Source organism: Thamnophis elegans, chromosome 1 (assembly GCF_009769535.1).
Source record: "Thamnophis elegans isolate rThaEle1 chromosome 1, rThaEle1.pri, whole genome shotgun sequence".
Taxonomy (NCBI): Eukaryota; Metazoa; Chordata; class Lepidosauria; order Squamata; family Colubridae; genus Thamnophis; species Thamnophis elegans.
The window spans coordinates 87096999-87116047 of NC_045541.1; the positions used below are offsets into that span (position 1 = coordinate 87096999).

At 35.4% G+C, this 19049-nt stretch overlaps 1 protein-coding gene across 1 annotated transcript in view; it reads right to left on the reverse strand.

Annotated features, from left to right (window-relative positions):
* Positions 1–3947: 3947 nt before the first annotated feature.
* Positions 3948–19049, reverse strand: part of MRVI1 (murine retrovirus integration site 1 homolog) — a 44974-nt gene continuing 29872 nt past the window's right edge. The window contains exons 15-19 of the mRNA XM_032209082.1: positions 18288–18386; positions 17628–17692; positions 12650–12769; positions 6601–6723; positions 3948–5567 (exon numbers count right to left, since the gene is read on the reverse strand). Coding sequence (XP_032064973.1) covers positions 5327–5567; positions 6601–6723; positions 12650–12769; positions 17628–17692; positions 18288–18386 — 648 coding nt within the window. The 3' untranslated portion in view covers positions 3948–5326. The remainder of the gene's footprint in view (positions 5568–6600; positions 6724–12649; positions 12770–17627; positions 17693–18287; positions 18387–19049) is intronic.

The window sequence follows — 19049 nt, forward strand, 5'->3', positions numbered from 1 at the left end:
TCTTCAAAAGTTTCGGCCATATGCTGGAAATGTAAAACAGTGCTGGGCACGTTCTACCATATGTGGTGGACGTGTCCGGTTGCCAAAGCGTATTGGAAGCAAATACTAGGATGGCTGAATGGAATCTTGTCAATTAAACTATGTCTTAAGCCGGAAACTTTCTTATTAGGGATAATAGATCAAAAAATATGCAAATCTAATCAATACCTCCTAGTCCATATTCTGACAGCGTCAAGGATTGTTTACGCACAGTGCTGGAAGAGTGAAAATGCCCCCACCAACACTATGGTGATGAATAAAATTTTAGAACTAGCAGAAATGAACAGATTGACGATGCGAATTAACGACAAAGAAGATACAGACTTTTATACAGTCTGGGAGAAGCTGTACAAATGGCTTGATGAGTCAGTGAAGACTTAGACACAAAAAGAGATAGCTGACTAACCTAATACGATTAAACCAATAACTCAAATGAACAATATACAACAACTGAGAGATAAGCGAAAGGAGAAATGTATTAGGGGTGAGAACCCACTGTCGAGCAATTTGGTTAGACCACAATGTTGGGAAAACTTAAAAAAGCTGATAGGAAATCCGCTATAACTACCTGCTTGGAATTAGCAATTAAACTTCATTTTAGATGAGGCGAGAGGATTTACAATCCTTGCCTCCTTAAGCAAGGAAAGGAAAAGAGAACCAGGTTGTCCTCAGCAGAGGAAAATATGTTAATGTAACAAAGGTTAGAGGGGAGGGAAGGAGGATAGTAGGGAAGTCAGGATGGAGAGGAGAAAGGAGAGGAACAGGAAAGGCAGAAGAAGGGGGGAAGGATAAGGAGGAGGAAGAGAAAGAAGAGAAGGGAAAGAAGGTGGGAAGAAAGAAGGAGAGAAGAAAGAGAAGAAACCAGGGGAGGAAGGAGGGAGGGAAGAGGAGAGGGTAGTAAAGAGGGAAAGAGGGACGGAAAGAAAGAGAGAAGGAGAGTTGAAAGGAAGGAAGGAAGGAGGGAGGAAAGGAGGGAGATTAAGAGAAAAGGAAGGAGGAGGGAAAGAGGAAGGGAAGGAGGAAAGGTATGTGAGAAGGAGGGGGGGACCGAGGGAGGGAAAGGAGGGGGAAGGAAAGGAGGAAAGGAGAAAAGAAAGGAGGGAAGGCAGGGGAGAAGGAAGTAAGGGGGGGGAGGGAAGAAAAGGGTATGGAAAAGAAGAAATGAGGGAAGAGAAGAGGGAGGGAAGGAATAAGATACCTAACCTTTGATGTTTATAATGATTTGATAGTATGGGAATATCTCGAAATGTAGTTGTATTGTTTTTTACAAGTTATGGATGTTGTATTTTCGTTTTACCAATAAAATCTTTTTTAAAAATTAAAAAAAAAAACATCCAAATTAAATACACATACTTGTATATGCCAGTTTTAGTTGCTCCTCCCAGAATTAAGAAATTGCCAAAGAAGAGATCCTCCATTTCTTGTGAAGCCCAAAATCTGTACCTAAGGTGAGCTTTTAATTTCCCAAGTCCCATCTGTTTTAATACCCTATCTGTTATCAATAGAATTATATGTATTTTAGCTATATTTAAGTTAGATAATTAATGTTTTTGTTATTTTTCAGTAGACAGGTGTGCTAAAAAATCTATTTTATGTGTCTCTTACCAGACAGTCTGTTCTCCACACTATGCTACTTGACCACATTCTAAAATTTCTAAAATTTGGGAGTCCTATCAACTTTAACTATTAGTATTTGATACCATTATGTAGCTTAAGACTGGAGAAACAATGCTTCCAGGGGTTATTTAACCACAAATCCCAGCTTCTGTCACCATTCTAGTTGAGGGAGTTCTGATTGAGCAACATTTAATCATATCATTTCCCAAATGCATTAAGTCAAAGTAATTTTGAATATAGTAGGGATCAAAAGTAATGTTTGGTCGGTTTTCTGACCTCTTTTCCAAAATTGCCTTAAGTATGGTGTATCCTGTGGAAGGAGATACCACTTGCTTTGCCTCAGACAACAAAATGTTCTTTAAAACACAAAGGAAGTCTGAAAATGAATAATCATCATTTTTTGCTTCCTTGTCGGTTTATGGGCAAGGCTCCTATCTATGAAGACAGAACAATTGTAAACTTCAGTGTTTATTCTATGCTAATAAAGCAGAATCTGGCAGAATTAAGATCTTAGCATGTTCATACTAAAAATTTTCTGTGTCATACATGTGTGTGTATGTGGATATAAGCATAATGGTTATCTAATGGTTTGAGAGCTGAATGCAATGCAATGAAATTTCATTTTAATGTATGCTGATTAGTGTACATTTAAAGTGACACTAAATTTTCTATTCTATTCTACTCTATTCTTCTATTCTAAATGTGTTCTCTACAGGAATTGCTATTATATGAACAAACACCAAATGTATAAATCACATACGAGTAACTCAAAGGATTCTGAAACAATGTCTTTATTTCCAAAACTCAAGTATGTGATGCTATACAGTACAATACTAGCACACCTGTGCAAAGTCTTACAAGTTTTAAACAAAAAAATAATGACTCTTGAATTCGTCCTACTTAAAATACCAATGCTGTGCACAAGAAACAAATGTGTCTTGTTAAAGCCAAATAAATAAATATTGCACTTCAGGAAAAATACCCCCAACCAACCAAACCTTGAAATAGCACTTATTCGGTGCAAATGGAGTAAGTTGATCTAGTCAATTATGTGTATAAATCCTATAAATTTGAAAATATAAAAAGTCTATGTTCTGATGTAGTACTGAAACTAAGGATCTGGTTTTTAAAAAAAATCACAAAAGAGGGTTACTTATTTGTTTCTCATTCTTCCAATAACCACCAATGAACTAATTTTAAGCATTATAATTATAGGTGACTTCAAATCATATTAATGAAAAAGTAATAGTCTGGAGACAGCTGAAGAAAAAAACTATCTCAGTACTTTGCCTTGTAAAGACAATCATTCACTTTGCATATAATATTCTACTCTCTAGGATGAATCAATTATTCCAACATTTTTTAATTTGTCCATTAATTCTCAATTTGAGTAAACATGCTTAACATTTTGTGTATAAAGCATTTCATGATCTTTTTTGTTACATGAAATGAAAACTGCATTGTAGATATATCTTATTAGTGAAGTTACTTAATTCAAAGGACAGCAGTTGGTTTTGATTCCTTAGCCTCTTTCATTCGCTCTTCCAGTTTGACAGTCAATAATACACATTCTCACTAGCCTTACTGAACATGCTTAATGCCATTATTTTATTTACCTATGGCCATTTAGAGATTGATCCAATGCTAAAATTATACACCAAGTTGTGTTGATCATCAGTGGTAGCCACTTCACTTATTAACCTCTAGGTATTGAAAACTACTTAACATAAAACTTACAAATTATATTTTGGAGAAGCTTCTACTTCAAACAATTTCATACCTATTTCCTGCTTATTATATTGAAGGACAGATGTCCAGTAATCTAGGGTGAAATTTCACTCTGGACTCTGCATTTTTGTACTTCTCAAGGTGTAGAATAGAATGGTACATTTTGTTTTTCCCATATGGGATCTCTGTTTTGTGATGTGCTTCAACCTGAATTTTGCAGAGATATTCTGACAACATTGTGGGTGACACAATTGCACAATTGTTTGTTTGTTTGTTGAAATTTGGAAAATGTGAAGATCTAAATAAGTACTTTTAATAAGTACTTTTAAGCCTTAAAGAGATTTGTCATATCCATTTAGCAGCTATGGGGCAAAACAAAGCCTTCCCCCAAATGCTGCTGGAACTTGCCTGATTTTTCATGCTGGATTGATGGCACCATCTAGGGCAAGGGTGTCAAACTCACAGCCCGTGGGGCAGATGTGTCATGCGCTGGCCATGCCCCCCCCCCGGTTTAGCAAAGGGGGGGAAAGTCGTGATACGTCATGTGATGATGACATGATGACACAAGTTTGACATTCCTGATCTAGGGGATTCTGGAGACTACAAACTGCCTATTAGCCCTGGACCACAAGTCACTTACATCAAATCACGTGAGGTAGGACAGAACCTCACCCTCATACATACTTCAAAGAAAAGTTCATATCCTGAATGTTTTTGTCAAATGGCCCCTTTCAAACACTAAATAATTCAAGTAAATTTGTGAGAAGAGCTAAAGCAACATGCTCTCAGCAGGCATAATGCTTTTGCCAATAAACAATTTTACAAATTAGTAAAAAATATGCTCTGGGGCTTCTTTGCATTCCAGTAGCTGAAATGAACCAGAAAGGAATGCCCGAACTGTGAGCCATTCTTTCACTCTGATCTTTAACCACTTCTATTTGTGCTACTCAGTTGACTTTTACTTAATGCGTGGTTATGCCTGCAATTTGATGTTTCCTAACTTTGAATTGTGTCAGGAAATCTATTTATACTTTCAGGAACAAAAATCCTCTCTTCTGATTCCAAGGAGCAGAAAGCACATACCACACAGCATCTCCTGCCAACTTACTAGAAGCTGTCTTTTGTTCCAGACATTTAGATTTAATTGTGCATGTTAATGTTCACTACAGAATATGAAGGAGTTTTGCTGTTGAGGTGTTAACAGCATTTTCACACGATTTTTTTAAAAAAATGTTTATTCAATAAAATGCAATAAAATAAATATGGATTAGTATGATCTGTGAGCCTATTACTACAATATTATTTCATATTATTGGAACATGGTAGAACTTTACAGATGTAGTTTTTGTAAAGTTTCACTTTAAAAAAATAATTAACAAAAATACATGCCCCCAGCCTACATTTCACCTATTTTTGTGGTGAGGTAGCAAGGGTCTTGTCTCATAAGTATGGAATCGACCTATAAGAAAACATTTCAGTGTTTTGCAGTTTTAGCATTAGCTCATCTGTGTGATTGTGAAATCAAATTCAGACCTCTAAGATGTTAGTGAGCAGGAGCCAAACTGAAATTTATAGGAAGAATTAATCCTAACATTTATATAGCAGGAAGTCTGTTGTGACATTCCGTAGAAGGAATGGACTTTACATTCCACTGACTGCTATTTTTGTATTTCCCATATAATTTTTCTAATATTAGGCATATCAATCAAATAACAATTACCATAACAGAGAAAACAAGATTTATTGGCTGGCGTGGCTGGATAATTAAAAAACACAATGCATTCACAAAACTGATGACATAAAAGAAAGCAGTGGGTTGTTGATTACATATACTCATCACAGGAGCGACAGCAATCTGCATTGTTCATCTCAAGTTTTGAAAAGGGTTATTCCTGGTGTCTCTTCAATGGGTTCTTCCCCCCCCCCCCCAGGTATGATTTTATTACTGGTCATGTTGCAGTCCTGAATTTCCCCAAGAATACCGATGGGCAGCAGAACAGGCAGGTTTCACTTGGGCTCCATCTGATTTCTCCGTATAGGAGAAGAAGTAATTGTATAAACAGGAGGTCCCCAGCACTACAGCAAAAACTGTAATAATGGCTGCTACAATCCAGAGCACATTCCAGTGTTTATGCAGTTTGGGATACAGTATCTGTACATAATGGATAACAACTTCAAGTTTGCTGTAAAACAGGGGGGGGGGGGTAAATAAAAATGATAAAATGAGTTTTTTGGAAGCATTCCGAATCACAATGTTTCTACTGCCTACAATGCTACCATCTCCTTTAAGACTCTGACTTAATATTTGATTTATTGAGTCTTGTGCTGAATATGGGTGGTCTGCATTATGGCAGCAATTCTTTGTTATCCATTTGGATTCTCTTGTTTGCTCAAATCTAAGGTTTATATAATCTACAAGTCTCTTTCTAATGTTTAGATTAATGGCATTAGAAAGAAGAACAAAGTAGCAATATAAACAGCAAATACAGAACCTGTGCTACAGTCAAAAATTGTTACTACATACTCAAATCCACCAAAGTTCTCAATGGCTATAATCACTTTATAATTTAAAAAAAATCAGAGTACAGAATAAAAGAGTTAAAAATATCTTTGAAGGTCTTGTAGTCCAACCCCCTGCTCTAGCAGGAGACCCAAACCCAACATTCATTTTATTTCACAAAAACATATATAGAAATCCATAGACTACCAGGAGCCTAACACAATATCACAAAAACTACATAAACATACTCCCTTCCTCCCAATGATTATATGAACTAAAAGATTTCTCAGATTTTTTTTTTAGCAGTGTTTGACCAAGAATCATGCATTTCTTCTTCAGGAATGCCCCTTCTACCAAATCTTTTTTCTAAGTAACCTGTTATGTTTTGTTTTTAAAGTAACAGATGAATGATCTGCAAAAGGAATTAGCCTGTCTTGTCACACAGAATTATTTCTGTATAAATTTCTGTAACATTTATACCAAACCTTCTGTTTTACAAATGCAAAAAAAAGGGTTGGCATGTTTTGTTTTAGTCTAGTATTTAAAAAAAACAGTAACAGAAAATAAACTACAGTACTTTAATCCTAATCATGATCTATTCAATAAATCAGGATCAGGATTAAAGTACTATTCAATTGTTGGACATTCCACATAGGAATAGCTGTTTAATCAGAAAAAAAAGTCTCCTTTACATTATGAATAAGCAATGTCCTTACCTCTGTGGCTTGCTAATCTTATCATTTTCCATGGGCAAAAAATCCTTGATTTTTTCATGGATTTTCTCTTCACTCTCTTTCAACTCTTCACTTTCCTTGTTTTTCTTTAGACCTTCCTGATAGCTGTAAGTATAGATTCATGATAAGATTAGAGCTGAAAGAACTTCTCTGAAATCAATAGCTTAACTGATTGGGGAGGGGCAGTTCAGATCTTTCCTAAAAGAACTAAAAGGAGACAATTTGGATATTTTCAGGGACAAGGAAACAGTTTAATGAACATTTTAAACCTCCCTAATTTTATAAAAAATAATATAGCGATGGCTAGTATGTTACTGGTGAGATGAAAATTGAATGCAGCTTGGGAAACCACAATTCAGTTCAGCTCTATTCTTTTGTGCCACCAAATCCATTGGCAAACTCAGAATTTTATTTCCTTAAAAGAAAAGAAAAAGACCACAGAAAAACAGAATCAATTTCTTAATTGTATTATGTGTCGTTTCTGTTTTAGGACCCCCTGTCCATAAATTATTGACTTCCAGAACATTGAAATTCTTGATATATGGAAGGTCACATTTATTACTTGGTCCATGGGGTTGCGAAGAGTCAGACACGACTTGGTAACTGAACAACAAATGTATTCATTCCTGATGTATGGATTCATGGACCAGAATAAGGAAGTGTACACTTTTAGGAACAAAAGCAACAGTGAGGATTCAGTTTATTTTTATGATGCCTGCATCCAGAATATTGATGGAAATATGAAGTCCCTAAAATCTAATCTGATTTTAGATCTGGGGTTGAAGAAAAGATTTAAAATGTATTGCCCCTCTCTAAATTTGAATTGTTCTCAATTACTTGAATTATACATCGTGAATAATATATTTACCGTATATACTCAAGTATAAGCCGAGTTTTTCAGCCCACTTTTTGGGCTGAAAAAAGCTGCCTCGGCTTATACTCGAGTCAGTGAAAAATTTGCCCGAAATGGAGGAGAAAAAGGGGTGGGGCCATGCCGCTGGGTGACGCTCGTGAATGGCCCGGCGCCCCTGTGAGTTTCCCCTCTGTGTCAGTTTGCTGCGCAGCGCGCACCGCACCATCCCCCCTCCTCACGTTCTAATGTAATGCAGGGCTGTCTCACGATTCCCCTTCCTCCCCCTCCTGCCACTCTGCAACAATGTCCCACCTCCTCCTTGTTATGGCAAGCAGCCACATAGCGATGTCCACCTCCTCTGGTACAGTGATCCAATGATAGGAATCACTGTGCCATGTGTCATAGGAGGCGGGACATCGCTCCCGCGGCTGCACGGGACATCATTACCGGTAGCTGCTGCATTTCCCACCCTAGGCTTATACTCGAGTCAATAACTTTTCCAGTTTTTTGTGGTAAAATTAGGTGCCTCGGCTTATATTCGGGTCGGCCTATACTCGAGTATATACGGTATATATATCCTGATATATTTGGGCATACCAGGGGTTGTGACTTTAAATATATACCTTTCACCCTGGCTTGGCTGATAAGGAATTGAGCCCTGTAGCTCAGTGGTTAACACATCTGCCTAACAGGCAATACAGCACAGGTTCGATTCCCAATAAGGGTATGGCTAGCTGATGAGAGCTAAATAGCTTGAAATAGATCTATACTAGTCTTCCTTTATTTATTTATCAGCACAAATACAAATATATATATATCCTATTTCTCAGAAAATAAGACCTCCCCGGATAACAAGCCCAATCAGGCTTTTGAGCTCATGCGCATGTACATTGTTCTGTACATTGTTAGCAGAACTGTTAAGTTTATAGACAAGGCAATTCAGCTAAGAATCAATTTTAGTAAACAGATTGGTATATTAAACACAGGTATTTATCTGAGCACTGATTTTTGTATTTAGCACAAATGTATCTATTTTTTTAAATAAAAATTTTATTTTCAAACAAACACAAACACACAACACATATAACATAAAAGCCTCTTCAACTACATATAGTGTGTCGATTGGTTACAAGATCTTTTTGCGTCCTTTCCATAGTCATCACTTGAATTTTATCAAAATTCACATATTGTCAATCAAGATATATTTGTATACATTGTTATTATGCTTCCTTTGTTTGATTGTCACTATTGCTCTCCATTTTAGACAAGGTATTCTAAATATGTAACCATTAATATTATAATGATTCATTATATCATCTTCAATATATCCAATAATAAAGAGTTATTTTTTATCCTATTCTAAGTCATTCTATTATTTTAGCATTGATAACATTCTCTAATAATTTTCAATTCCATGTTTTTTCCCATTATTAGTATCATCAATCTATTATACATGTATACAAATTGTTACAATTATTATTCAACATCCATAAAGCCTAGCTATTATTACATCCTTTCAACATAAGGCATATTAAATTTGAAGTAAATTTATATTATGACATTTCATTACATAACCCTGAAATCATCCAATGATATTACATCTTTATATTCTATTCTATATAGAATTGTTTATCTTTTATAAAAAGACTTTTCAACATCATCTCCATAATCCCCACTTACAGTTTGTATAAAATTTCATATTATCAATATTATCAATCTAGTGTGCTTTGTTATCATTATTAATCATTTATTTGACTATAGATATTATTACATTGTACATAGCACTCAAAGTTTTACTACATTTAACTAAATTTTATTGTGACATTTCATTTCATCATCCTGTATCCTTCCAGAAATAGTGTAGTCCAATATCTCTTGCCATTTGTAAAGTCTGTATTCTAAGTGTTTTCTTGATAAGTCTTATGTGGACTTCTCTTAAGAACTTGTTGTTCATTGCATGTTTTATTAGCTTAGCTTTTGTTATCATTAGTGCTTCTGCTGAGATTACTCTCATTATTTCTGCCAAATTTTCTCTCCTTTCTTCATCTGAAATAAAGTTCCGGTTCATCGATCTCTCCTTTCCATATTTCACACTTGTCATTTCCCTCCACTCTCAGTTTGCTGTCAGTGTCAACAATTTTCTTATCACTTTCATATGTCTTTGTGATTTTTTGAGCTCTGTCGTCAAACTTCATCACTGTCCCCGTACTTTCTGTATTTTGATCTATAATTTCAAGTCTCTTTTCAATTCTCTCTGTGATTATTTAAACTTTTTAAATTTCTACTAAAATTCTTTGCAAAGCTAGTGCCTTTTCTTCTTCACATTGTGCCATTTTCCAGGTTATAAACACTGCCAAAACATCTGAGACTTTTTAGGTTTCAAACAAATTCAGTGGAGTTTTTCAAATCAAAGCTTTCTCTTTCTTTCAAAGGAACACCAGTATAAACAAAATGTTTTCCACTGATCCTTTCAGTAAATAAAGCCTATAGCTTTGTTATATCAGATATTGCCAAGCCTCTAGCCAGTAGATGGCAGTGTTACCTCTTTTCCATCTGTTTTTGCCTCTCTCTGTAAACTCCAAGCTCCGGAAGAGGAAAAAAATGTTTAAAAATTACGCTCTGACCAAGCCTTAGGAGAGAAGAAACTTTTAATCCACGAATACAAAAAATGGAAAAAGTATAGAAGGAAAAAAAGAGACCAGTCCAATTTAAAAATAAGAGGCATTTGTAAAAAGTCTATCCATAGAAAACAAACAAAGTTAAGGTAGAAAAGATAACACAATAGTTTTAAACCAGGGTTGATTCGCCATTTAGTTTCTTCTGTCTTCAATTTTATGTTAAACTCCAAGTCTTTTGGGTTTTTCCTTCTTTAATAATAATTTTTTTCTCACCATTTCGACACACTGTCTTCCTGTACTGCTTCTGTTTCAGGGGCTTGTCCCAACCTTCTGCAGCTATTTTGGTGCTTCTCTTGTAGCTGGAAAAAAGAGCTTTTTCCTGGATCAATTAGGGACTTTGCGATGTCCCTGAGATCAGCAGGACATGCTCTTCTCTATCACTGTTCCTTCAGAACAGTTTAGGTCCAAAAGGACCGTCCAGGAACAGAGATATCGACAGCAATACTGGAGCCCCAAGATTGCATGTTGTGTCATTGCGATGTCAAGAACCGCCTTCTCAAATGTATCTATTCTTGTATTTTCTTTTCCCTGTTTTACCTTGGAAATAGACGTATTTTACTTTTATTTTCTTTGATACGATTGTAAGATGAATCCATCAATAAATTATCTAATTATCATTTGATTTGCCTTGGTAAATACCAAATAACAACACAGGGTAAACCAAATGAAATGCAGATGTACTCAAATATTTATGCATCATGACAAATGGGCATATAAGAAAGGAAAAGCATAGGCTTTTATTCACATGCAGTAATGGCTAAATGAAACAAAAGATCTTGAAACTATGCCCTTATTAGGCCATCACATTTGTTAAATCTTCCATGGAATGCAAAATGAATTATACTGGCTATTAAGTGGCCTGACAGTATATAGATACTGACAGCTATATAGGCTTTTTCCCCACCCCCCGGCATCACTGATGTTGTAAACCAATTACATTATTTCTTAGTTTAGCCACAGTCTAAAATCATATTGACTCTTCAAAGTCCTGTAGAAAGTCACCGCCTACCCCTTCTAGAAGAATGAAATATTTTGGGAAATATTTAAAAAGTCAGAATATTATATTTTCCCAAAGGGAAAAATGGAGAAACATGGGGGCGGGGCTTGAGGCAGAAAACAGCCCCCACTTTCCTTAATAGCCACAACAAATGTCAGCACTAAAGAGATAAAGAGCTTATTGAAAGAGGAAGACAAATATTTAGATAGTTCTATTCATAGGCAAAGCAAAGACTTCAAGCAGAAATCCATTCAAGATAGGATATTTTGAAACTCCCTGCAGCAAAGTCTGAAGAAAGGCAGAATGGTAGGATTAGAAGCAGCCCCTTCACTCAAGATCCAACACGGGACGAAAGCCATTAAGCCCAATAGGAATTGCCCAACCCCTTCCAGAACCCAAGCCCCTTCATTGCACCATCCCAGAGCAGCCCAAATTTCACCTGGGAGCTCAAATAAACAATAAGCCAGGGCCTGACCAGATTAGCTCAGACAAATACCTAGGATTTGCATGTCCTCTTTTGCCTATAGAGCCAGCTATGACCCCTACATAACCCCTACATGACCCTATAGGAATCAGACAATAGCCAATAAAATAGGAAACTCAAGTGCAAAGCCCAAAGAAGGTATAAACCACTCTGTCTGAACTGCATTTTTTCAGCTGCCCAGAACCACAAACTCATGTGGTTCTGCTTCATCAATAAACCTTCTTTCCAATCAGCCTCCATGTTTCCAGTGTCTTTCTCCCAGCTTGAAACTGAACCAGATGGATATTTCTTCCCACAGTCTGAATCAGTTTGAGACTGGTTTAAATATTTAAATATTTTACTTTTGTATTTTATTAATCTCAGTAAGCATCTTACTTTGGAAATAACTCCTTAACACAATAAATATGAGCTAACGTCACAAATGACTCATATATGTTTAGTCATACTTCAATTGTACAGTACTTGGTTTTTGTAATTTGATTGATATTACCTTGGACATTATATATATTATACCCTTTTAAGAGAGAGGCATAATTGCTATGGCAACAAGTATTGATGATAAACAAATGGCAATCATTTCAGTAAAGTGCCTTCTATTTCTCTATTCTTGGAGAGAACGCTTTGACATCACAAAATTGTTGAGTTTCAAACCAAGGTAATTTGTATTTTCTTCTTGTATTTATGGTATAATGTGTAGGTGGTGATGAATGACCATAGCAACTAAAATGTTTGTGCACCGAGTTCTCCAAAAGAAAAAATGGTACTTTGATAATTAACTTCCACTGAACAAGAGGCAGTGCAAATTAAATTTTTAACTGTGACCATTTGAGTAGAAATTGCCTCCCTCTGAAAATGGCAACTTTAAAGTAAGGAGAAAGAAGACAATGAAGATGTTTCTGCAAAACCTTATTTTGTACATTGTAATGAAATCAAGTAGATCCATTTACATTTGCAGCAGAGAGTTAACAAAAAGGGTCAACAATGCCCAGTCCTACTATAGCAAAGACATAAGTTCTCACCCTTTATTATAAGCTTCCTCTTCTATTTTGGCTTTTGCTTCTGGGCTGATCTCTTCCAAGCTAGTTTCTGTTGATGCTGAAGGACGGTGTTCACAATCCAGGTCGCTGTTTGGTTTTCCACTAAAAGGTTTAAAAGAAAAATGATGCATCATTATTTAGGTTGCATATTAGGAGCATGTGGCAGAGGTGGGTTGCTCCCGGTTTGGCCTGGATCAGGCGAACCATTGATAGCAGCAGCGGGTAGTAAAAAAAAATGTAAACCCACCACTGGTGTGTGGTATCTTTCTCCTCCCTCCCTCCCTCCCTTCATATGTTTAACCATCTTTGGGATTGAAAGGCTAAGGCTACCTTATCTGAATGGTTACCACAGGGCAGCAAAAAGGCAGAGTTTTCTATACCTATTTCCTGCTGTTTTGCAGCCCAGATATAGTACTCCTAGGAAAGGCTAATTTCTTAAGTCTTCACATAACATTACAAAAACACTACCCAGGCCAATCAAAATTGGAGAAAATGATGTATTTTACAGTTTTGATTAGATAGAGCACAATTCAGCAAACATTACATGCCTTGTACTCTTTGAGCAAAATTAGACAAGATGCCCCCATATAGATCAGGACTGCAACTGGATGATTGGGGAGAATTCACTTTAACCCATTTCTGCAAATTGTCCAAGTAATAGTCCCCCAAAAATGATGTATAATTTATGCTTTTCTCCCAGAACAAGTAACTCATTCAGCTCTTATTTAAAAAGAAGTTTAAAAAAAACCCCACAGGAACACAATCTAGTTGTTTCTCATCTTGTCTGATTTATTTATGATTGTACCAAATATATCATATCCCAGCTTCATGGGCCCTCTGTTTCCTGGAAGCATCTATAAGAAAGCAAAAAATTCCTGGAAAACACTATAAAAATCACACTGCTTTTCCTGGGAAAGTCTTTTCTTTACATTTAGGAGTTTAAACATTATTTAGGCAACAAATTTCCTCTCTAATTTTCTTTCAGTTCCTCCTCCTCCATCAGGTGTCAGCCAGTTCTGAAAAGATACCTACTTTATATTACTCATCTCACCTGGCCTACTGTGCTTCGTACCAACATACAAAAATAACTGCACCCCCTCTTCAAATAATAACGAACACTATTGACATGCTTCAAATGAAACACACCCCAAATTACTGTATACCAGGCTGATTGCTGCTTGAAGAAAAGGGAAAGAGAGACTGGGATTATTCAGGTCATTCTGCCACCATAAAACAAACAGAGAATCTTAAAATGTCTTGCTGTTATTATCCTCTGTCTCTGACTGAAGACAGTTGAGTCACACCATTGCAGGAATGCATAAAGTATGATATGGGAACTGCAGACTGCAGAAGATGGCCATTGAAACCAATTCATCATCCTCCCCTTTCTTAGCTAAGGGAGCCAATGTTGTCCGAAGATGCTTCGGTGGTCACGAGGCCAGCATGAGTATATACTGAAGCACATGGAACATTGTTCCCTTCTTTACCTTTTATCTTCTGCTTTCAAACTGCTAGGTGGGCACTGGGCAGGAACTGGGGTAGGAACAGGAGCTCACCCTGTTGCCCAGCTTTTGGGTCTCAGTGTTTTTAACTACTGAGCCATCGTGCCCGCCTATTGTTTCCTTAAAATTTTCAGATCATCTTTGTTTGATAGACAGTTGCTCGTTGTTTGTTCAGATTTAAATCACTTCCCGTAGTCCTTATTTTTGGAGCTAGAAGCTCCCACTAAGAACATGAAGTATTGCCTCAATGTGTACATTCTTAATAAGTTCCCGCTATAGTTTTTGAATTACCATTCTTCACACAAAGTCCAGTATACAAGCACTTACAGTTCATCAATCACCCCGTTAACTTGAAGGAATTTCTTAGAAGTAGCTACACAATCATCCCAATAGTTATTACTATACTGTTGCTTTGTTTGCTGAAAACAATTATTACTCATAAGTAACCCAGGCTTTGCCAAGGCCCAATTGTTGTTTCTTATTTACTGAAACAACTTACCCTATAGGTTCCCCAACTATTGCTTATATTTAAAAATAGAGGGGAAAAAATAAAAACAAGAAATTATAAGTGACCCAAGGGAAAATGTAAAAACAGAACTGGTATTTAGCCAGTTCTGACAGGTTCTGGAGAGCGGAGAGCGGAAATTTTGAGGTGGGGAGGGAATGGAGATTTTGCATGACGCCTACAAAGTCACGCCCATAGAACTGGTAATAACATTTTTTGAATCCCACCACTGACTTCCACCCTCCCCACCCCATAGGTGCTTGCAGTTTATTTATATTTATATTTATATTATTTATATTTATATTATTTATATTTATATTTATATTATTTATATTTATATTATTATTTATATTTATATTTATATTTATATTTATATTTATATTTATATTTATATTTATATTTATATTTATATTTATATTTATATTTATATTTATATTTATATTTATATTTATATTTATATTTATATTTATATTTATATTTATATTTATATTATTATTTATATTTATATTATTTATATTTATATTTATATTATTTATATTTATATTATTTATATTTATATTTATTTGGGGGGAAGCAGGATTTTTTTCAGATTCCAGTATTTCTTTTCCTTCTAACTGAAACTTGTCTTTAAAAAGAAACTCCAGAACTTGTCATGGAGATAAAGAATTACAGTAGACATATAGCACTTTAATAGGCTCCTTTTAAGCATTATTTTATACTAGTTTACAAATCACTACTCATAATTCCAAAATGTCAGCAGAATCTTTTTTTCCCCCAAATGTGCTGTATTTCCTGAAGATGACAAATTCTTTGTCCGGGGAAAATAGCAGCCAATATGATACAGGCTTTCTAGGAAATACGTTCATGCACTGTTCCAAAACATAGAACATCCTGTATTCCTAACAGTATTCTTTTGACAAAACATGACACTATTGGCTTGGCTTGGCTATGTTTTGGAAATGAAGGAAATAAAAATATTTAAGCATCTTTATTCAGGAGTACAGTAAACTACTGTATCATTCATATTATCTTGGAATGATTACAAATGAGACTTAATGTTATATTATATCGCTGATATTATCAGTGATGTAGTTTGTTTATTTGTTTATTTGGCTTGGCTATGTTTTGGAAATGAAGGAAATAAAAATATTTAAGCATCTTTATTCAGGAGTACAGTAAGCTACTGTATCATTCATATTATCTTGGAATGATTACAAATGAGACTTAATGTTATATTATATCGCTGATATTATCAGTGATGTAGTTTGTTTATTTAAATGTCCCACCATTAAATAAGTGGTCCTAATCAATTCAGCTTAGCAGCTACACACACCCACACACCTAATCAGATACCAAAAAATGAAAAGACCTTTAGCCACAAGAGGAAAGCATTATCTTGTCTTAAATACTCATCAATGGAGATAGTGGACCTCTACATGGGCAAAAGTTGGTCTCACAAAGACTTCTGAACAACCAGATATTGTGGCACATCAGAAACTTAAGAAACTTCCTGGTTTTGCTTGTATTACTTGGATTTTGTCCATGTGGGTAAGTCATGGTTTTAAATCATAGCAAATATATGTAGGACTGCTTCCAACATGGCAGGATTTAATCTATGCACTGGTTTATTGAATGAGTGGATTGAGCCTTTGCAAATCTGATTGAAGTTCATGCTTTAAAGTTTGGCTTTGTTCTGGAAAGCATCTCCTCTCCTCTCCTCCTCCCATGCTCCCCTTTCCACTTTCAACTTCTCACCCACCCACCCATCCATCCATCCTCTTTTCTTCTAGGTCAAAATTTTGATTTGTGTTTAAAAAGCTGCTGAAGAAAAGTGAAATAGCTGGAAAAGCAAGGAATATATCAAATGAAGAAACAAATAGAAACCTAAAATCTGTTCATTACATCTGCAACTTCCAGGAAGGTGGTCAAGTTTATCTTTCATCAAAAAAAAATCTAATGACAGTTTTTACAAAATTATTATAGGATAAGCTTTCACTGGACCTGATGAGGTCACTGACAAAATTTTCTGAGTTGACTGTTGATATCTGAGTGTTTTTTTAAATGTCAGATTTGCGATTATGTGTGTTTTTGCACAGAAGATGGTTGGTTTGTGTAATATAAGGTCTAGTAAGCACTAGAAAATGAGAAGCCAGTATGGACTGCTTTGTAAAAATATGGTAAAAGGAATTGATGGAAAAGAGCATATTTGGCATCTGAATATAGTGTAGGATTTAATTAACTTCTCTGTATTTCTACTACTGTTGCTAGTTAATAGAGGATCTAAATGATGACTACCTGTAGTGTAGATGTACTCCATTAAACTCCAACAATCAATCAGAAGCTGGAAAGCCATCTGTGGAGATTTTTAAAGTTGGATTTCTGTTCTGAGCAAAATATGTGATCGAATTAAATGAGCCTTTTATGTATGGGAGGTAGCAAGTAAGAAACAGATACAATCAATGCTGACTTTGGGTCCCATCACAGCTTGAAGCTATAATCTTATATAAATTTATTGAATAGTTAATTCCCAATGAGCTCAATTTCTCTCTAAAATACAAGGTTTTCATGCTTATAACATTACTTTATTCCCCATTTTTAAGGATTCCATCTTACATGCCTTTTTGTTTTGGCAAAGTTAGCCTTATTTCTGAACATTCCGGCAAGGAAACAGGTATGTAAGCCCAACCATATTCTTTTCCTATAATCCAAGTGCAAAAAGAATACTCCACCAAAAAGATAATTATATTTATTCCTCAAAATATATATTTAAGAATAGTAATACAGTTGAATCCTTGCTGTATTACTATTTACTATATTACTATATTTATTACTGTATTACTACCGGTATATGTATTATTGAGCTGTATTATATTGCCTTGCTTTTTTTTGAAAAAGGAGATTTTTTTAATGCCAGTTATAATTGTAACTCTTAAATAAATATTCATGTACTCACTTCTCTGTAACTACAGGTAAGACTGGAGTTGATGTCAAATTGCTTCTTCCATTTGATGATTCAGACTGTAAATAAAGATATCCATTTACTGTCATTCAAACATTAAGAACATAAACTGCATTTAAATATATACCCTGATAACATGAAAAATATAATCTGTGTATTTTCCAAATAATTAATTTATCCAATAGACAACAATTTCACTATAAACTGGAAGATTGATAAGTACTTCCTTCAGAGTTTTAAGACACTTTTTCACTTCCAGCTGCATACTAATGACATGTGGAGTATAATTATAATCATTAGTTTATATTTATATGAATCTTTATATATGCCAGATTTAGAATATATGGAATTTTTAAATAATTGAAATCAAAGTTTTATTCTTTAAAATAGAAGAGAAGAGAATTCTTTATTGGCCAAGTGTGATTGGACACACAAGGAATTTGTCTTTAGTGGATATGCTCTCAGTGTACATAAAAGAAAGATTTTTATGACAAAGATTTTTCCTCAAGAATCATAAGGTACAACACTTAATGATAGTCATAGGGTACAATTAAGCAATCAAATCATACTAGAAAACAATCAATATAAATCATAGCAACAAAGTTACAGTCATAAAAATGTATTTATATACAATTTTCCAAGTTTAAATTTTACCAGGGTAGATGACACCAAGGGTATAGGTGACTGGCTAGGTGACTGGCCTGGGAGCTCAAACTTTGAAACAACAGCAACACTGACTCTCCTTCGAGGCAACTAAAACAAAAAAGTGTGTTATATTTCAATTTAGACATTGCTGATAGTTTCATGGGAAATACAATTAAACAGATTAGAGCAAAACATGCAGAAAGGAAACCATGGGACTTCAGGATCCAGTTGCTGTACAACTCCACCAAATTTACAAAGTAATTTTATTGTAACTTTCAAACAGCGGCAATAGTTTCTGCAGCTCCATAACACTTCTGTAAAAGAATCTAACAGAATGCAAAGTGCAGGATAATGTTATACATGTTTACTCAGAAGCAAACTTCATTGCCTCCAGTGGAGTTGATTCCCTATTGGTGCCTCAGGTCTGCTGTCTCTCATTTCATTTCATTTCATTTCATTTCATTTCATTTGGTTTGTATGCCGCCCTATTCCCTGAAGACTCAGGGCGGCTAACAATAAAAAGGGAAGGGGATACAAAGATAAAAATAGAAACAACAATTTAAAATTCAACAACAGTCGTAACCTCGAATGGGGTTGGATAATTCAACAGCCGGAACAGCCAGGTCTTAGTTGCTTTGCGGAAGGCCGGAAGGGTAGTAAGGGTCCGGATCTCAATGGGGAGATCGTTCCATAGGGCTGGAGCAGCCACAGAGAAGGCCCTCCCCCGAGGAGTCGCCAGCCGACATTGGCCAGCAGATGGAATTCGGAGGA